The 21,686-nt window shown below is 38.6% G+C and overlaps 1 protein-coding gene across 16 annotated transcripts in view; it reads left to right on the forward strand.

The window, feature by feature from the left end:
- The window catches only part of FBXO38 (F-box protein 38), a 65,102-nt gene that overhangs the window by 38,959 nt on the left and 4,457 nt on the right, over window positions 1–21,686 (forward strand). For 8 of the 16 annotated variants that reach the window (XM_024994353.2, XM_059888258.1, XM_024994362.2 and 5 more), the window contains 6 exons: window positions 9,669–9,788; window positions 11,323–11,502; window positions 13,046–13,816; window positions 18,875–18,975; window positions 19,180–19,282; window positions 21,095–21,261. In XM_024994353.2, the coding sequence (XP_024850121.1) occupies window positions 9,669–9,788; window positions 11,323–11,502; window positions 13,046–13,816; window positions 18,875–18,975; window positions 19,180–19,282; window positions 21,095–21,261 (1,442 nt within the window). The remainder of the gene's footprint in view (window positions 1–9,668; window positions 9,789–11,322; window positions 11,503–13,045; window positions 13,817–18,874; window positions 18,976–19,179; window positions 19,283–21,094; window positions 21,262–21,686) is intronic. The other 8 variants (XM_005209599.5, XM_005209598.5, NM_001192778.3 and 5 more) reach the window with 6 other exon arrangements.

A 21,686-nucleotide genomic window follows, 5' to 3' on the forward strand; every position in this document is an offset into this window, starting at 1 on the left:
ATTTTCACTACATTGATTCTTCTGACCCATCAACATGGTATATTTCTTCAACTATTTGTGTCATCTTTGATTTCTTTCATCAGTGTTTTATAGTTTTCTATATATAGGTCTTTTTTGTTTCTTTAGGTAGATTGATTCCTAAGTATTTTATTATTTTCCTTGCAATGGTGAATGGAATTGTTTCCTTAATTTCTGTTTCTGTTTTCTCTGTTAGTGTATAGGAGTGCAAGGGATTTCTGTGTATTAATTTTATATCCTACAACTTTACTAAATTCATTGATTAGCTCTAGTAATTTTCTGGTGGTATATTTAGGGTTTTCTATGTAGAGGATAATGTCATCTGCAAACAGTGAGAGTTTTACTTCTTCTTTTCCAATCTGGATTCCTCTTATTTCTTTTTCTTCTCTGATTGCTGTGGCTAAAACTTCAAAACCATGTTGAATAATAGTGGTAAGAGTGGGCACCCTTGTCTTGTTCCTGACTTTAGTGGGGAATGCTTTCAGTTTTTCTCCATTGAGGATAATGTTTGCTCTGGTTTTATCATATATGGCTTTTATTATGTTGAGGTACTTTCCTTCTGTGCCTGCTTTCTGGAGGGTTTTTATCTGCATCTATTGAAATAATCATATGGTTTTTATCTTTCAATTTGTTGATGTGTATCACATTGATTGATTTGTGAATATTGAAGAATCCTTGCATCCCTGGGATAAAGCCCACTTGGTCATAACGTATGAACTTTTTAATATGTTGTTGGATTCTGTCTGCTAGAAGTTTTTGAGGATTTTTGCATCTATGTTCATCTGTGATATTGGCCTGTAGTTTTCTTTTTTTGTGGCATCTTTGTCTGGTTTTGGTATTAGGGTGATGTTGGCCTCATAGAATGAGTTTGGCAGTTTGCTTTCCTCTGCAGTTTTCTTGAAGAGTTTGAGTAGGATAGGTGTTAGCTCTTATCTAAATTTTTGGTAGACTTCACCTGTGAAGCCATCTGACCCTGGGCTTTTGTTTATTGGAAGATTTTTGATTATAGTTTTGATTTCCATGCTTGTGATTGGTCTGTTAAGATTTTCTGTTTCTTCCTGGTTCAGTTTTGGAAGGTTATACTTTTCTAAGAATTCATCCATTTCTTCCAAGTTGTCCTTTTAATTGTCATGTAGTTGCTGATAGTAATCTCTTACGGTCCTTTGTATTTGTGTTGTCTGTTGTGATTTCTCTATTTTCATTTCTAATTTTGTTGATTTGATTCTTCTCCTTTTTTTCTTGATGAGTTTGGCTAATGGTTTGTCTATTTTATTTATCTTCTCAAAGAACCCGCTTTTAGTTTTGTTGATTTTTGCTATAGCCTCTTTTGTTTCTTTTTCATTTATTTCTGCCCTAATTTTTATTATTTCTTTCCTTCTGCTAACTCTGGGGTTCCTCATTTCTTCTTTTTCTAGTTGCTGTAGGTGTAAAGTTAGGTTATTTATTTGATTTTTCTCTTGTTTCTTAAGGTAAGCTTGTATTGCTATGAACCTTCCCCTTAGTACTGCTTTTACTGAATCCCACAGGTTTTGGGTTGTCATGTTCTCATTTTCATTCATTTCTATGCATAGTTTGATTTCTTTTCTTATTTCTTCTGTGATTTGTTGATTATTCAGAAGCGTGTTGTTTAGCCTCCATATGTTTGTATTTTTAATAGTTTTTTTCCTGTAGTTGACATCTAATCTTACTGCATTGGGATCAGAAAAGATGCTTGAAATTATTTCAATGTTTTTGAATTTACCAAGGCTAGATTTGTGCCCCAGGATGTGATCTGTCCTGGAGAATGTTCTGTGTGCACTTGAGAAGAAGGTAAAATTCATTGTTTGGGGGTGAAATGTCTTACAGATATCAATTAGGTCTAACTGGTCCACTGTATCATTTAAAGTTTGTGTTTCCTTCCTAATTTTCTGTTTAGTTGATCTATCCATAGGTGTGAGTGGGATATTAAAGTCTCCCACTATTAACATGTTACTGTTAATTTCCCCTTTCATACTTGTTAGCATTTGCCTTACATGTTGCGGTGCACCTATGTTGGGTGCATATATATTTATAATTGTTATATCTTCTTCTCAGATTGATCCTTTGATCATTATGTAGTGTCCTTCTTTGTCTCTTTTCATGGCCTTTATTTCAAAGTTTATTTTATCTGATATGAGTATTACTACTCCTGCTTTCTTTTGGTCTTCATTTGCATGAAATATCTTTTTCTAGCCCTTCACTTTCAGTCTGTTTGTGTCCCTTGTTTTGAGGTGGGTCTCTTGTAGACAGAATATATAGGGGTCTTGTTTTTGTATCTGTTCAGCCAGTCCTTGTCTTTTGGTTGGGGCATTCAGCCCATTTACATTTAAAGTTATTATTTGTATGATCCCATTGCCATTTACTTTGTTGTTTTGGGTTTGAATTTATAATAAACCTTTTCTGTGTTTCCTGTCTAGAGAAGATCCTTTAGCATTTGTTGAGGAGCTGGTTTGGTGGTGTTGAATCCTCTCAGCTTTTGCTTGTCTGTAAAGCTTTTGGTTTCTCCTTCATATTTGAATCCGATCCTTGCTGAGTATAGTAATCTGGGTTGTAGATTTTTCTCTTTCATGACTTTAAGTATGTCCTGCCATTCCCTTCTGGCCTGAAGAGTTTCTGTTGAAAGATCAGCTGTTATCCTTATGGGGATCCTCTTGTGTGTTATTTGTTGCTTTTCCCTTGCTGCTTTTAATATTGGCTTTTTGTGTTTGATCTTCATTAATTTGATTAATATGTGTCTTGGGGTGTTTCACCTTAGGTTTATCCTGTTTGGGACTCCCTGGGTTTCTTGGGCTTGGGTGGCTATTTCCTTCCCCATTTTAGGGAAGTTTTCAACTATTATCTCCCCAAGTTTTTTCTCATGCCCTTTCTTTTTGTCTTCTTCTCGGACACCTGATTTGAATGTTAGGGTGTTTAACATTGTCCCAGAGGTCTCTGAGGTTGTCTTCATTTCTTTTAAGTCTTTTTTTCTTTTTTCCTCTCTGCTTCATTTATTTCCATCAATCTATCTTCCACCTCACTTATCCTGTCTTCTGCCTCAGTTATTCTACTGTTGGTTCCCTCCAGAGTGCTTTTGATCTCAGTTATTGTATTATTAATTAATGATTGACTCTTTTTTATTTCTTCTAGGTCTTTGTTAAACATTTCTTGTATCTTCTCAATCCTTGTCTCTAGTCTATTTATCTGTAACTCCATTTTGTTTTCAAGATGTTGGATCATCTTTACTATCATTATTCTGAATTCTTTTTCAGGTAGACTCCCTATTTCCTCCTCTTTAGTTTGGTGGGCGTTTATCATGTTCCTTTACCTGTTGAATATTTCTCTGCCTTTTCATTTTGCTTAGATTGCTATGTTTGGGGTGGCCTTTCCGTAGGCTGGAAGTTTATGATTCCTCTTTATTGTGGATCTTGCTCCCTGTGGGTGGGATTGGACTAGTGGCTTGTCAAGCTTTCCTGGTTAAGGGAGCTTGCGTCTGTGTTCTGGTGGGCAGAGCTGGATCTCTTTTCTCTAGAGTGCAGTGAAGTGTCCAGTAGTAAATTTTGAAGTGTCTGTGGATTTGGCAAGGCTTTGGGCAGCCTATATTTTAATGCTCAGGGCTATGTTCCTGTGTTGCTAGAGAATTAGTGTGGCATGTCTTACTCTCGAACTTGTTGGCTCTTGGGTGGAGCTTGGTTTTTAATGTAGGTATGGAGGCTTTTGGATGAGCTCTTGTCTATTAATGTTCCCTGGAATCAGGAGTTCTCTAGTGTTGTCAAGTTTTGGATTTAAGCCTCCTACGTCTGGCTTTCAGTCTTGTTCTTACAGTAGCCTCAAGACTTCTCCATCCATACAGCACAGATGATAAAACATCTAAGTTAATGGTGAAATAATTTTCCACAGTGAGGGACACCCAAGAGGTTCAGAGTTACATGGAGAAGAAAAGAGGGAGGAAGGAGGTAGATGTGACCAGGAGGAGAAGACAGGGAGTCAAAAGGGGAGAGAGCAGTCTAGCCAGTAATCAGTTCCCTAAGTGTTCCAGCCTGGAGCACCCAGAGAGATTCACAGAGTTAAGTAGAGAAGAGAAGGGGGAGGGAGGAAATAGAGGTGACCTGGAGGAGAAAAGGGAGAGTCAAAGCGGAGAGAGCAATCAAGCCAGTAATCACACCCCCAAGTGGAAATGGATACTGAAGATTAGATTCTTAAAAGTACAAAATTGATAACAAATACCAAAAAGCAAAGATTAAGAATCTAGATAGAGGTTAAACTCTCAAAAATACAATATTTAGAAAAAACAAATCAGTCACAAAAATTATAAATATATATATATGAAATTTGCTTTAAAAATAAGGTCCTTTTTTCTTTTTTTTGCAAGGTAATAGTAGGTTATAAAAATGAAAATTAAAGGAATAGTAAAGAACTTAAAAAATTTTTTTTTTGATGATAAAAATATTTATAGGATTTTCTCTGGAGCTGTTGTGGGCAGTGTGGAGTCAGTTCAGTTTCAGATAGTTCCTTGTTCCACCTTGTACTTCTCAAAGTCTCTATAAGCCCCTTCCAATGCTTTGTTGATGTTTACTACAGGGTTTTAATCTTTTGCATCTGTCACTTCCAGAGTCACTTCCACCTCTTTATTTATTTTGGCTTCCTGTTTGTAAGTCTCTTGAGTGTCTAATTTCTGTCCTGACACAAGGGGGCAAAGGTGTTCACTTATTTAGGCTCACTTGTTCGGAGGAGGAACACTGCAAACAAGTATCACTGGCATGTGTGGGGAGTGCTCACAGTGTATGGACCACACTGGGTTTGCCCCAGCTCACTGTGGCCTGTGCTTTCCGGGTCTACACTGCTCAGACTCTAGGTTGCTCTGCAGGAATACTATCCAAAGCTGGCCCTGAGTTGTATGCACTTCCTAGGTCTGAGCTGCTCAGGTTCAGGTTCTCGGGTACTCCGCAAAGGCACAGACTCACTTGGGCATGCGTTTTATGCCCTTCCCAGGTCCCAACAGCTCAGGTGACCAGGTGCTTGGTGAGCGCACTGTCCCAGGTGGACTGTGCATCTTAATCACCTCCCTGGTGCCCCCCACTCAGTTTCCCGGGGGTGCCGCGAGAGCACTGTCTCAGATGTGCTTTGTATCTCCTCTGGGGAGCTGATCTCAGGCTGTGACCCTACTGGCAGATGTCAGTCCTCCAGGATCCTAGGAAGACGTGGTTAGCAACTGGGAGCCTGCTCACAGTTTGGTGGAGGATGCGTATCTGGGGTCGAGATTGCCCCTTGCCTTCCAGCTCTGGCTATTGCATACCTGCCTCTCTGCTTCTGGCAAGGGGGTGGGTCTGTATACAGCCAGCTAGCTCTCCTTTGGTAGTCATTCAGTCCTTTGTTCTGTGAGAGGGCCAGGTTAGAGATGTTCATGGGGAAGTTCTTTTTTTTTTCTTGTCTCTCTCTCTCTGGCTATCCCACAGTTTGGGTTGCTGTCTCACATTAGTTCCCTCAGATTATCCTCAGGGCATTCAGGCCTGGTCCTTACCCTAAGCATGCAGCCCAAGCCTCCCTGTGTAGCCCCCCGCTCACTGGTAGCAGACACAAGCGTCTGGGCTACTTCTCCACTGGGAGTTGCATTTAGGCGCATATTCTGTGGGTTGTTTTTTTTTATCCTCCTGGTTATATTGCCCTGTGAGATTCCAAAACTGCCCACAGACCCTCCGGTGAGAGGGATTCCTGCTGTTTGGAAACTTCTCCTTCACTACAACTCCCTCCCCAGGACGGGTCTCCATCCCTAACTCTTTGGACTCTCTTTTGTCTTTTATATTTTGTCCTATCTCCTTTCAAAGAGAATGGGCAGCCTCTCTGGGTGCCTGGTGTCCTCCACCAGCGTTCAGAAGTTGTGTTGTGGAAGTTGCTCAGCATTCAAATGATCTTTTGATGATTTTGTTGGGGAGAAAGTGGTCTCCCCATCCGATTCCTCTGCCATCTTGCCTGTCTTTCCCAAGATATTATCCTTTCTTTGCTTTATACCAGCACCTACCTGCTCTCTCCAACAAGGAATCTTCAGTAAGTTCTGTTGACTGTCTCTAAAACATCTCCCCAGTCTATCTACATTCTTCTTCCTCATTGTACCAGACCTTTTTTTACCTAAATGTTTTAATAGCTTTTATAGCAAAATTAGTTCTTAGAGTAGGCAGGGCAATTTTTAAAAAACAAAAACAGGCAATGTTACTTCCTTTTGTAAAACTTTCTGACAGCTCCCCTCTGCCTTAGAATAAATCTAGTTTCTTGATTTGGGCCATAAAGTGCTACATAATCTGGCTTGTTCTCACCTTGTACTACTCCCCACCTCACACGCTGTGCTTGAATGTGCCAAACTGGCACCAACTGTTGTACTAACTGCTGCCTCTTAATAGAATGTCCTCCCCTCCATCTTTGCATGGCTGGCTGCTTCTTGATATGTAGGTCTTAGCTTAAATAGTAATTTCAGAGCTGTCTTTCCTTACCACGTTAATCTTCTTTTTTTTCACTTGAGGTATAATTGACACTGTACATATTGCAAAATGATCACAATAAGTTTAGTAAACATCAATCACCATACATAATTAGTTTTTTACTGTGATGAGAAATTTTAAGATCTTCTCTCAGTAATTTTCAAATATGCAATAGGGTATTAATAAATATAGTCTGCATGCTGTGTGTTACATTTCCATGACTTATTGAACCTTTTGATCACCTTACCACTTTCAGTTCAGTTCAGTCACTCAGTCATGTCCGACTCTTTGTGACCCCATGAATCTCAGCACACCAGGCCTCCCTGTCCATCACCAACTCCCGGAGTTTACTCAGACGCACGTCCATCGAGTCAGTGATGCCATCCAGCCATCTCAGCCTCTGTCGTCCCCTTCTCCTCCTGCCCCCAATCCCTCCCAGCATCAGAGTCTTTTCCAATGAGTCAACTCTTTGCAAGAGGTGGCCAAAGTACTGAAGTTTCAGCTTTAGCATCATTCCTTCCAAAGAAATCCCAGGACTGATCTCCTTCAGAATGGTCTGGTTGGATCTCTTTGCAGTCCAAGGGACTCTCAAGAGTCTTCTCCAACACCACAGTTCAAAGGCTGATCAATTCTTTGGCACTCAGCTTTCTTCATAGTCCAACTCTCACATCCATACATGACCACTGGAAAAACCATAGCCTTGACTAGACGGACCTTCGTTGGAAAAGTAATGTCTCTGCTTTTGAATATGCTATCTAGGTTGGTCATAACTTTGCTTCCAAGGAGTAAAAGTCTTTTAATTTCCCACTTTAAGTGCCACTAATTCGTTCTCTTTTATATCACCCTCTTTTAATTTTATTTTCTGATGTTTTTATTGTTGACTAAAAAATAATTTTACTAAAAATTTTTTTCTTCCCCAACTAAACTCCATGAGATTAGAGATACTGACTACAACCACTGTCTTTTAGCAACCTAGGAACAGTAACACATTGTAGTAAGCTCTAGATAAATATTCAGTGAGTGAATGCAATTAAAGAAGTTTAAAATAACCTTGGGGTATTTATAGTATTTCCACAGGTTATTGTGGCAACCTAAAAAGCAATTGCTGAACAGCTTTGGAAATCTTACCACATAGATAGAAGAATGTAGTTCTGTCCTAGTGGTTTTCTTCGGCCCATAAGAGGCAGTTTTAAGCTTTTCACAGTCTGGGACCCAGGCTACCTTTTTAACTTCCTTTCCTCTTTCACACCCTTACTTCAACTCAAACTCTTGTTCTTTTTATCACTGACCTACTTACTCTTCTGGAAAATGTTACATGCTTCCTAGGATATATGAAATATCACTCCATCTCAGTGAAACCTTCTCTGTCCAACAGGAGACTTAACAACTGCTTTTTTGTCCATGTTCCCTTTACTTGGACTGTTCTAGCACTTAATGAGTATGTATTGTGCTGTGCTTAGTCACTCTGTCGTGTCCAATTCTCTGCAACTCCATGGACTGCAGCCCACCAACCTCCTCAGTCCATGGGATTCTCCAGGCAAGAATACTGGAGTAGGTTGCCTTGCCTTGACCTTATTTTATACATCTTAACATTTCTGCTAGAAGGTGTGCGTTGTCTGAGAGCAGGGACTATAAATTTTCTACCTACTCATCGTCCGTGTTTTTTATCAGTCTTTGGAAATGGACCTCATTTCAAATCCCCTTAAATTGCTAACCCTTCTAAGCCTCAGTTTCCTCAACTGCAAAAATGAGACTAGTAATAATACCCTCATAAGATTGCTGTAAGAAATAACTAACGTATTTGAGGGCATTTAACACAGAGCCAGACATAGTATATGTACACAGTAATTACTAGCTGCTATTTATAATTGCTCTTGAGAATTGAATGAAAGAAGCAAATTGATTGACGTTTATCATATAGTATTTCTTGACAAGGTCAGTCCTTTTTTTTGGCCCTAAATGAAGTGTAGAAGCTAGAGTTGGGCAAGAGTTTGGGATGGGAGGCTAAACATGAGGGGAAATGTGCTGTTGTGTATTTTCAAAACCAAAGCAAACCCCAGTGTCCCTCTGAAATCTCAGACCTCTCTGCTGTATATTCCAGTAGCATTTATCTAAATAGTATGTTTCTGGCATACTCATATTTTACCTTGTTTCTTTGTTGACTGTATGAATTTTTCTTGTCTCCTTAAATAGATTCTTTAGTTCTTTCAGGAACAGTATCTTGTTTTCTTCTGTGTTGGTGTCTTCATTTCATTCAAATGGTTGTTTGATTAGATAGCAGTAGTGTTGTACACCCATAGGTGTTGAGTGGTTCACAGGGTAGACACAGCCTGCCGCCATCTGGGTCCTGGCCATGCTGTAAGCGTAAAGGACACTACCGGTATTGTCCTGATTCAGACTGAGAGCAGGCACCTAGCTTAGGGGTCGGGAGTAAGAGGGTACTGGGGTGAGTGCTTTGAATACAGACTTGAGGGATTTGAATTTAATCTTTTAAAATCTTGAAGCTTATCAGTCTGAAGTTATTCAATGTGCTTATCATCCGGAAAAATATAAACATTCCCATTTACTGATAGGCACTAATAGCCTTAGAAGACTCAGATGCAGATTAAACATTTGAATGATGCTAAAATGTTAAAAATGTACTTCCTGTGTTTAATAATCCATGCTACACATGAGCTGAAAATATGACCATATTCTCTAGAGAGCAGCAAAAGAAACAATTTGAGCTTGCCTGCTCAGTGCATCCTGGTTCAGGTGGCAGATACAAGACTAACTGCTTACAAGATGATCATGAGATCTTGCAGTAGCTGGCTATCACTGCCATCAAACAAACAGCTTAGAAGGAGACAAACAGTTGCCTCATATAGCCATCCCTGGTAACATCTTCAGGAATGAATAAGTGCTTTCTTCTTTCCACTCTTCCTTTCTCCATCCTTTCACCTTAAAATGGTGGGCTTTCTCTACCAAGTAATGCTTTTCCCATCTGTGGTCCCCCCCTCCTATAGAATGGGACACTTCTTGTTGATGTCGATAGAATGAAGCACATTCACATGACATTCTTTTAGAATGGGCCTAGTGCTCATGAGACTGCTCATTTCTTAATGGTGCCACAGTTTTTCCTGCCATTGTGGTTTTCTTAGACATCTCCTGGTTTTGCTTTGACTGTGGTTATTTTTGTTTAAGCACTGAATGAGATGGAAGACATGGTGCAAGAAGATGGAGAGGTGATGGCCGAGAGTGGACATGAGACTCCAGCTCACAGTCAGGCAGTTGTTCCTGTGGATGTTGACGAGGAACAAGCAGGTAATCTTGTGACTTCCCACATTCAGGGTTCTAAAAACTAGGGCCTGACTTTAATGAAGAAAGGAAAACACTGAGAATGATGTTTTTTTTTGACATGACAGCTAATGATATGTTACATGCTATTTATTTTTGACTAGACTTGTGGTATTTCTTTCTCTGTGTATGTGTGTGTTTATCTTATTAGTTTGTTTTTTATTTTTTTGTAACTGTGGCAGCAGTTCCTCTTTATTGGTATACACACATGTGTGTGTGTGTAGAGAAAAAAAAAACACTCAAGTTATAAGTAAGAAAATAACCTGATTAAATGTTCTGCTTATTCTCTCCCTTCATTTTGGTGGGGAGAAGAAGCAGTGGAGAGGTTGATTTGGTATAATAAACAGAACAAGATCTAGTCTCAGTTTGGCACTGGGTCATTTATAGCAGTCATATAATCCAAAAGATTACCTGATATAATCTTTCATCTTTACAGATAGGGAAATTAATATTCTTTCAAAAGTTTGAATGGTTTACTCAAGACCACTCAGCCATTGATCAAGGAACAGAATTGAGATGAGAACTAAAATTTTTCTCACTCCTGGTCTGTTCAAATGCTACCTTGCCTTTGAATTGAAAAAATCTTTAACTACCCTTGTTTTAAGTGTCTTACAGATGCAGTCGCTCACTCAACAAATACTTGAGTGCCTACCTTGTGCCAGGCATTATACAGTATGACAGGAAAAAGACAGGAAAGTTCCCTCACTTGTCAGAGAAAAGTGGGTTGTGAGAGCTGAAGGTTTACAATGTGTAATGCCAAGCAGACAAAAAATTTTTTGTTGTTGTTTAGTCACCAAGTCGTGTCTGACTATTTGTGACCTCATGGACTGCCAGGCTCCACTGTCCCTGGGATTTCCCGGGCAAGAATACTGCACTGGGTGCCATTTCCTCCTCCAGGGGGTCCTCCCAACCCAGGGATCAAATCCACGTCTCCTGCATTGGCAGGTGAACTCTTTACCACTGAGCCGCCAGGGAAGCCCAAAACATTTTTTATATAAATAATCAAAGACCCAAAGTGTAGCATGCATCCAGCCTTTCAAGAGCATATCTGTGACATCCAGTGCATTAGACCTGTACTTAAAGAATGCAGAATTCTCACCAGTCTATAAGTGTCAGAGGCTTGCTTTCATTCAGACATTTGCAAAATTAGGAAAATATCTAGCCTATTTTTTAAATCATTATAATGAGTATTATTTTTAGGATAATTATGTGACTCTTTCCAGCAGTGAAGATCTTAAAGGGAGATGCCATATGCTCTTCTACTTTAATTTTCCTTTATAATGTTGGGTGGTATATTAGTCATACTTAATGTTTACATAATGCTTTAGAGTTAAAGTGTTTTCACAGTGTCTCATCCAAGTATATGTGCATGAAAATGAGTGATCAGGGAGGTTTCATAGAGCCAAAGCATCTCTCTGATCCCAAAATACTGGAACAATATTTTGAGTGAAAGCCTTTCTTGGGCAAAAATTGACTGTTAAGCCTTTGCTGTTTGTTTTAGGACCCAGTGGTCTTCAGCGTGTAGTGAAACCAACCCCAATTACTGTTCATGACTCAGAGAGTGATGATGAAGAAGACAGTCTAGAACTCCAAGAAGTCTGGATTCCTAAGAATGGTGCCCGGCGTTTCTCTGAGCGTGAAGAAAAAACCGGAGAGTCTGTACAGTCTAGGGAATTATCAGGTGAGAGACTGTGTCTTACTCTGACCTATTAGGGAGTCACCATGAGAACGGACACACTGGTCTTTACATACTGTGTCCCTACCACAGCTTGTGGTACAGTTGACATAACCTTATGAAATGTGACAGGGGGCAAGAAAAGCAGCAGAGCAAGCAAGAGAGGAAAATCTGGGTGGCACTGCCAGGGGCGAGTGCAGCACAAGAATATTGTGGAATTGGGGCTTGGGGAAGAGAAGATGTGAGGTTGTCAGTCCCACAGTGGAGGCTTTAGGAAGGTGTGGCATCAGAGTATCAGGGATTAGTGAGGGGCCTGTGCCTCACGTAAAAGATGACAACCGAGTCATCTAGAGCAGTGAAGAACAACCATTCCCCAGGTGGTCATCTGTCCACTTGTGCTTATTTAGCAAATGTTGGTGGTTAGCTTGGTGCTTGAGGAACTTCTGAAGTATGTTCTTATAATCCCTTGTCTCCCTTTAAATCAGTCTACAACCTTCTGCCATTTGCCTCACCAAGAAACTTTAATTCTGTTAACTTTTAGGTTTATACTTCTTTCCTTGGTCTTCCCTTCTATTTCTTAAAACCATATGCTTACCATTTTCTGCAAAGGATGAGGTTTTTTTTAAATTTCCACTCATTTTTCCTTGAAGACCCTATTCCTTAATGTATCTGAATGTTTAGTATGTATGTGTATACATTTAACACCGAATCTGAAATATACACACATTTCTGTGTATGGTAAGCTCAGTTCTTTAGACTTGGAATAACTTACTAACCACTAACTGATTACTCATTTTTTACTTTATTCCTTTTAAGAAATTCAGATTTATCTTTACACTTATTTAAAGGAGTTTTATGGACACTGACATTTAGGAAAAGTCATGTGACCAGCTGACTAATCTAATGTTTCCTAGAAAGTTTAATTTCTGAATTTAGAAACCAGATTTTGTGTCAGCCAGACAAAACCTAATATAAGTATGCTTTTGTATATTCATTCAGCCTTACTGTGCCCACAAGGTACTGTGTTAGGTGTTGTGAGGGGTGAGATGAATAAGTCTTGACCTCTCTGTATTTCCCTCCCACTGTCGGGAACCTCTAGTCTGGTTGAAGAGTCAGGTCAGAAACAGATTATATTTTAGGGCATGTACTATGGTGGCTCTGGGGTGGGAGTGCTGAAGAGACTGAACAGATGTCCAAAGCCCCCCTCAAAAAAAAAACTGGTGAGAATAAAGGCTCCTAGGTAATAAAACAGGGGTATATTCAAAGAAAAGTTTGGGTGGGGGTATAGAATGTTTATAGAGGGGACAGGAATGGAAGGTTAGTTTGCAGTTAGGTCATGACAAGCCTTGACAGCTGATCTCAAGAGTATTAATCAGGTAGGCAGTAGAGAGCCATAAAGAACTCTTGAGCAGCTGAGTGATGTGGTCACCATTATGCCTTAGGAAAATTAGTGTACATTGTTTCCTGTTCCAGATTTACTCTTACCTTTTGTCCAGAATTTGTACTGAAATCTTTTCTTTTCCTCGGGCCATTCTTCTTTTTCTGTAAGCAGTAAGTGGAAAAGGCAAGACTCCACTTCGAAAGAGGTACAACTCCCATCAGATGGGCCAGTCGAAGCAGTTTCCTCTCGAGGAAAGCAGCTGTGAGAAAGGCTGTCAGGTCACCAGTGAGCAGATCAAAGCCGATATGAAAGCAGCTAGGGATATACCTGAAAAGAAAAAAAACAAGGATGTTTATCCCAGCTGCAGCAGCACCACCGCCAGCACAGTGGGAAACTCCAGCTCACACAGCACTGCTTCTCAAAGCCCCGACTTTGTAAGGACGGTGAACAGCAGCGGCTCTTCCGAGCCTAGCCCTACAGAAGTGGATGTGTCCAGGCAGTGTGTCTGCTCCCCCGGTGGGTCAGAGGACTCTGAGGCCATGGAGGAGGGAGATGCAGAGAGTTCTGTCTGCCCCAGATGCTGCTGTCACAGGCCCCAGGAATCCCAAAGGAGAACTAGCAGGTGTTCTGATGAGGAACGTCCTTCAACCAGCCGAGCCTGTGTTGTGAATGGCCCGGATGGTACGAGATCCGCCTTTTCCTTTAGGACTCTGCCACAAGGGGGGTCTTCAGGCCCAGCACATGATGAGAGGACTAATGGGAGTGGCTCTGGGGCTACAGGTGAGGACAGGAGGGGGAGCTCCCAGCCTGAGCGCTGTGACGTGCAGTCTAATGAAGACTACCCTCGGAGGCCCCTAACAAGGGCCAGGAGCAGACTCTCCCATGTACCGCTGGTATCTGAGTCAGGTATGACAATGCTGCCAGGATTAGCTACTGCAGGTTAGCACCAGAGAAGAGCATCTGCTCATTCTAAAGGTTTTCTTACATAAAGCCAGTTTGGCAAATTGATTTCTGTGTTTGGGTTCTATGATCATATAGATCTTGAGCTAATTTTCAGCAGTGGGATGGGAGTGGGGAGTGGGGGTGGCATGTAAAACAGCTTGTAAGATATCCAGGCACGAAAAGCTTAGATAGTTATGCTTCTAAAAAAAGTATAATTGTGTATATGTATTGACCTTAAATACTGTACTGATTCTGATGTGTTATTCCCAATATATAAACTCTGCTCCCATTCCACATTCAGAAGTCTTAACTTTTAAGACTTAACTAGTTAAGTTTTAAAACCTTAGCCAAAAGGTAAGGACTGTAAGTTGTTGGAGCTGGGGGAGCACAGCATATGGGTATACCCCTATATCTGCTTCTGCAGTATTTAGTAATTTTTTCCAAAGTCTAGTTTGTTTCCAGTCAGGTTTGCCAGGAGATAAGCAGGTAAGTAAGTGGTTTAGCTGAGAATTATTTTGATGAAGAAATATTCAAGATGTACATATGTATACAGTTTCATTAATATTTATTTGTATGCCAAGGCATTGAATTTGGTAGGGGTAAAGCACATTTCTTAATTGTAGTTCTGTTTATATTTCTGATCTTATTTTTAAATACTCTCTGCTGCCTTTATTAAGTTGTATATAGCTGTCAATGAATAATAATACATTTTATTTTCTCTAAGTCTCACTCAATTTTAAAATTTTTACATCAACACCCAGCACAAAGTACCTTTTTATATACTAAGTAGAGTTGATTAAATCATGTGGAGTTAAACTAACAAAAGCAAGCTTTCGTAAGATAAATATGAGACCTTACTTATGTACTGTTATCAGTCATAAACTCAAAGTATATGAGTTTTATTTGAAGATTTTATTATGCTTTGCAAATATTAGTTCGGCCATGATGAAAATACTTTTCCCAGCTTGAATTTTAAATGCTTTTTATCTTTTTTAATACATAACATGGATTTACCATTTTAATCATTTTGTAGTATATAGCTTATTAGCATTAGGTATATTCACATTGTTACGCATCCATCACCACCATCCAGCTCAACTTTTTCATCGTCCCACATTGAAAGTCTCTGCCTGTTAAACAGAAGCACCTCATTAGGACACTCTTTGTTGTATGGTTTTTCATATTTGTAAAGTCAGATCTACATGTTTAGTTTTGTGATATCTTTATTTTTATGCTGTGGAAAGCCTTCCGTACACCTGGCTCAGATAATTGTTCACATCTTCTCATTCTTTTATTCATATATTTGTTTATTTTAGTTTAAATCTTTATTATAATCTTTGGGAACTGTTTTTTAATTACAAATTGTCACCTAATTGTCTCAGCACTACTTATTGACATCCATCCTCATCATTTTTTGAAATACTCTTTTATCATGTACTTTGCCTCTGTTGCAGTTTACCTCTTGGCATGAGGTCCTATTCCAGTGTTCTGTCCTCTTTCATACTCGTTGCAAAATTTCCTTGGTTAGTCATGCATTTATCACTTATTTTTATAGTTTTATAATTTGTCAAGTTGCAGAAACAAACATTCCTATGTTTTGTTTGTAATTCCTTTACATTGATGGACAAAAGATAATGATCAGTTTTTGAGTCTTCCTATTTAGGGACTATTTTTGTCTCCTGTGCCTTGGTAAAGTTTTAAGAGTTGTTACTGTTTTTGGCGGGGGTGGCGGGGGGTGTTGCCTGTGTTTTTAATATGGGTCCTTCACATTAACCATCTTAGGGGAGGGGGTTTGACTTCTTTGCCTTATGTTCTGTTATTCCCTTTGCCACTTTCTTCTGACTTGTTTCGTGACTAGAACTTTTTCTTAGGTTAAATAATTTACTAGAATTAAATTATATAGTGCTTTTTACTTTTTAGGTAAATTATATCTATTGTCTTATTGATTTTTTTAAATTCCAATTTGGGAAGACTTATAATGTCTATATTTAATGTGTATAATGTATATGGTAGGTAAATTACTTTTTAATATTTTTAAACACAATACAAATGTTCATTTTCTTTCAATAACAGCTTTTCTGGGGAAATTTCAAACTGCTGATTTTTAAATTATCCATATCTCTTTTGGGAAGAACAAGTTATGTGGGTGACTTTCAGTTTGCTATTTTTAATCTAGCATGTTTTTTTATATCTGTTGGCCATTCTGCTTTAAAAGTTTTAAGGAGAAAAGTCCAAACCAATAAAGGAACAAACATGACTGAGTGTTACAGATATTTTTAAAATCACTTCAAAGAAAATATTTGAGTTTTTAATTTTGTTTTTTATTTATGGCCCTATGTAGTGTTAAAACCATGTTAGAAGTAGTATTTGTCTTGTGATTTCCTACATTAGGAATAAATGCCTGTAAGTTGTTCTTTTTCTCCTCATTGTATAATGCTTTATAAAATAAATATCATAAAAATAACTAACTGGATTGTCAAAGAATGGCATTTAAGATGAGTATGATACGGTTCTCATGAATACTAACCTCTTCCTTAACACCCATAACCGCATTGGTCTGCTTTTCTGTGTTTCTGTAGCATCTCGACTAATGTCAATTACACTGTGTATTGTAATTCCATGTTTTACTGTCTATTTTTCCAATAGACTATGAGCTCCAAGAGGGCAGGGACAGTGTCTGCTTGCTCACCATAATATTCCCAGCTTCTAGCACATGTCTTACATGGTATGGGTCTTGAGTGAATAATTGTGAACTTAATAAGTGGTAGGAGCCATCATCTGAGGTATGTTGATGCTGGTGGATGTATAAAATCACTAAAGATTGTCCCTAAACAAAGGAGGCATAAGGAAAAAGCACAATGAACTCTGTTTTCTTTTTACATTGGGAAGCATTTGTTTTTCAAAATTATCTACATATAAAATGTGACTTAGTTTTATAATTTTTCTTAGAAAACAAACTGCCAATTTGGGTACTCAGGAGAATAGGAAATTTAACTTTGAGCACCATATTCTGATCAGTTGAAGAGTAGGGGAGGGAAACAATCCATGATGGTGAGAGGCTGAAGACTGGAGCATGAAAGGAGAGTGCTGATAGAAGAGCCTTATTTGGACGCTGTGATGAAGGAGTGAAAGCAACCCTGTTTTGCTTTTGTGGTGCTGGGAGAGGGAACCAGGACTTACTATTGGTTGAAACAGGTGTGTGAAACTTGGCTGTTGTATGAAATGGTGCTGCTGTTAGATTCCTGTCAGTGAAGATGATTAGATTATTCATGAAGCTCCTTCAGGAGTACTGTGTAAGTCGGCCTTCAGTGTATCAGTAGTTTTCTTTTCCAGAAACCCGGGGTTTTTTGCTTGGGTTCAAAGTCCTCGGAGGAAGTTTGATAGGTAAAAACTCTTGTACTCCCTTCTAGGCTTCAACCAAAGTAGCTGTCTTCAGTTGTTTTGTGTAATATTTCACAAAGATTTTGAGTGGTAGAGGAAAGAGTTCTGGTATATTGAAAAGAGAAAAAAACCACTTGAACTGGTTGTATAGAGTTCCTATATAACCCCAGGCCTTTGGGAATTTTCGGTATTTGTACCTTGTTTCCCTTTCTTTGTGGTCTTTCAAGTTAGAAGTGAGAGAGTTACCAAGTGGAATGTTTATAATCTAGTAGTAGTATGCAATATGGTGGGATTTAATTAATTAATGTCAACCTTCATTCAGTATATGCTCTGCTACAGAATGACTCTAAATGAAGACAGTGATTTAGTGTCTTGTCTTGGAAAATATATGTGCTTGTTAAGTTTTTGAGATGAATTTCGAACTTGTACTTAAATAATATCAACATGATATTTGATGATTATATAACGAAACGATAATGTTTTAGAACAATACTAATAAATGAATTAGAGCCTTACTAGGCAGGGTTTGAAAGTGAAGCATTGGAGAAGGAAATGGCAACCCACTCCAGTGTTCTTGCCTGGAGAATCCCAGGGATGGGGGAGCCTGGTGGGCTGCCATCTATGGGGTTGCACAGAGTCGGACACAACTGAAGCATCTTAGCAGCAGCAGCAGGCAGGCTTTGGCAGATGAGTAATTGCAGGTTTTCTAGCACAGTCTTAAATACCTTGGTAAACTGTTTTCTTTTTCCATGTCTGAGTTTACTTATTTGTAAAGCAAGGAGAATAATCTATCTCAGAGGGCTGTTAACAGGATTAAATTAGTTAATGTAAGTAAAACCCTGAGAAAAGTGCCTGACACACAGTAAGCGCTCAGTAAATATTTTCTATTATTGTTGCTCCATTGGTGTATCTGTGATGCTGTCAGTCATTCAGTGAATGCTGATTGCCATTTCATTCAATAAATGTTCATTTTAGCTCATCGTTAGCAGCTGACGTTGATACGAAGATGAAATAAGACAATGTTGTTGTCTTCAAGGAGCTTTTAGTTTAAATGGAGACATAAAACATATACAGGGAATTATAGAACCAGATGTTTGGGGATCCAGGTGACTTATTAGAGCAGGTAGCATTTAAGCTGGACCTTTCAGGGATGGATAGTATTTCATAAATTGAAGTCAGGAAAGGTGGGCAGGAAAAGCTAAAATGATCAATGACTTCAGAGCCATTGGCAATAGGAGATGACTAGGATATGGTATGGGGTAAAATTGAGAAAGGTTGGGGCTAAAGTATAGCTCCAAATGTCAGGCATCAGTATGTATTCCCTAAGCAGCAGTCAATGATTTAAAATTGTTTAGCAGGAAATCAGTGAGTTTAATCTTACCAGTAGTATTTAGGATGGGTTGAGTGTCTAGAGACGAGAATGTTGATTAGACTGTTGGAATGGCCCAGGTGTGAAGAGCACGGTGTATATTTGATGTTGGTATGTTTGAGACAGTGGAAGGTTATCTTATTTTGGAAGTCATTTGGAAATGGCAGTCTGTTTGTATTCCTTTGAGAATCAAGTAGTAGAATTGAGAGTTGCCTTAATGGAGTTTATACCTATGCATTTGAATGTGCTCTCTTTGAAGGAAAGACAACAAAGCTAAAACTTTAATTTCCTCTCGCCTTTTTTAGAAGTTGCCAAAACAAAGCCACGTCATGCCATGAAGCGGAAGCGGACAGCGGATAAGTCCACCAGTACCAGTGATCCTGTGATTGAGGATGACCATGTACAGGTGAAGGGGAACACCTTCACTCACCTTTCAGTCCTGCCAAGTCCTGAATAAAGTGTCCGTCTTTACATATTTTCTTTGCCCTATAGAGAAGAGATTGGTAGTAGTTGCTTCTCAGTTGTGCCAGTGAAAACATTTTAGTTTTGTTTTTTTAAAGAAAAAGTACATACTCTAGAAGGTACATCTTTTAAATTTTTTTCCTTGTAGGTCCTTGTATTAAAATCCAAAAATCTTGTTGGAGTCACTATGACCAACTGTGGAATCACAGATCTAGTGCTGAAAGACTGTCCCAAGATGATGTTCATCCATGGTATGTACTTAGGCCCACGTCATACTACAGCATCTGACTGAGCTTAAAGGATTAAAGTCTCATAAATGCTATGATAACATTACTGTATTGCTTTTTCAAAAGAATCAGTTAGATTTTTCTAATTCTGTCCTCATTCTGTAGTTCTCAACTCTGTAGTATTTGCAAGGGGTCCTGTGTGGAGACTTAGTTTATCTTTTAATATAGACTCTCCTCCAGTTTCCTCCTCAAGATAATTGCAACTTGATCTGACAGAGGTTAAGTCAACAGCATTTTTGGGCTTTGGAGTCAAGTAGGCCTCACCTTGAATCCTTCTTTGCTATTTTCTAGCTGTGGTGTTGGACATGTCTTTACGTGTGTGTTTACAGAGGGAGTGGTGACTGGGCCTTAAGTGCTTGACTGCTCTGGATGTGATACCATCAATCATAACCTCAGTTCGAGGCACATCACCCTTAGTCCAGGCCCTACTTTTCTTTCCAGTCCCATCTGTCCCTCACTGCCAGTCCCTTTGGCTCCCATTACCTCTGGTTGTCTATTTAATATAGATCCTTCCAGTACATTTCTCATGTCTTTTTAATATACATATTTATCTCTGAGCAAATAAGTGAGTTATTACAAGTTTAAAATTTTTAAATTGAAAATGTATGAGTTAAAAGCTTCAGATACATAGTACGCCTCGTGCATTATCTGTTTATTTTTCTATTATACTCAAAATTGTTTTTGATACTATCCATGTAAAATCATTAAGAACTGACTTGTTTCTTGCTTTGTGCAACTTATGTATTCTGCATTGATTTTTTTCGGTCTGTAAAGTGTACATAATTATACTTTATAAAGCATTTGCCAAGGTTTAATGGAGTGATTGATACATGCTTACATATATGTATATGATATGTGAGATTAAAAAAAAGGAAGGGGGTATTTTTCTGAAATTGGTATCTTACTGTAGTTAAATGTGTCACATTTACTTTTCTCTATAACCTCGGATTCATTTTGATATTTGGCAAAACTAATACAATTATGTAAAATTTAAAAATAAAATTTAAAAAAAAATGGGAAGAATATTTAATCATGTTTCAGAGCAGCACTTTAAGTAGTACTTTCTGCAGTGATGGAATATTCTGTATCTCTGTTGTTTTATATGTAACCACTAGCTACTTGTGACTTTTGAACATTTGAACTGTGACTAGTGTCTGAAGAACTAAATTGTTTTATTACATTGTAGTTAATTTAAATTTAAATAGCTCCAGGTATCTCGTGACTACCATACTGGACTGTACAACTTTAGACCAAAGTATCCAAATATTTCTGAGTTGTTTTTTTTTTTTTTTTAAAGGTTCTGGTTTTATACTGTGATAAGAATTGAAATCAACACTGCTTATTCCCTATGGGCCAATGAAAGATAACATGTGAACCATTACTCATAAAGTTGTATAGGTCAATAGTTGCTATCATTCATCCTCTTCAATAAACATTTCCTAAACAATTCCTGTATTTAAGCAAGTCATTCTCTGAGACTTGAATTTCTTGTGAGTAACATCTTAGATAGGAAAAGGTACCTTCATCTCCCTTCTAGCATGAGGGTGACAGTCCTCCTTTGAATGGGACAGAATCATATTTTCAAGTTATTTTGATGACAGTCACTTGTCCTGTATAATAATACTTGGCCTGTGTTAAATATGTTTTTATCTGCAGTATTTTATGCTAATGAAAGATGTGCCAGTCCTCCAAAGAGGATTCCAAATAGGCTATATTCGTTGCTCTGTTATTTTGTATGAATTATTTGTAGATCTTACCTTTGTTTTCATTTTGTAGCTACAAGATGCAGGGTACTGAAACATTTAAAAGTAGAAAATGCACCAATCGTAAACCGATTTGATTATGCACAGTGCAAGAAACTGAATATGGATCAGGTACTAGACCAGATACTAAGGATGCCTCCTGAGAGAAACCGTATCATATACCTACGCCCCATGCAGCAGGTAACGAGCTCTGCTTCTTTTTGGTGATGACATATTGCACTCATCCTTTTTTTAGTCTTCAGCCTTTTTAAAATTGGCTTTTATTCATTTGCTGAATCCACAGTAATGTTTCTTTGGATTCTCTAGTTTTTTAACCAACCTAGACTATCTTGCAGTTTTCTGCATCAGGGCTTCTCTAATAGATCGTTGTGAGGCTTTTAGCAAGTTATATGATGAAGAGAGTTGTTTTTCAACAAGTTTTTATACTTACTAAAAGTTGCCTGTGATAAAGAGCAGACTCTGGTTTCAGACTTCCTGGTTCCAGCTCTGGTTCACTGATCTGTAGCAGATTGCTTGACTTCTGTGTTTTAGTTTCTTCATCTCTAAAATTAGAAGAATAAAAACCTGCAGTTCCTGTAATGGTTAAATTAATACATGTTAAGTGC

Source organism: Bos taurus, chromosome 7 (genome assembly GCF_002263795.3).
Source record: "Bos taurus isolate L1 Dominette 01449 registration number 42190680 breed Hereford chromosome 7, ARS-UCD2.0, whole genome shotgun sequence".
In the NCBI taxonomy this organism is placed as follows: Eukaryota; Metazoa; Chordata; class Mammalia; order Artiodactyla; family Bovidae; genus Bos; species Bos taurus.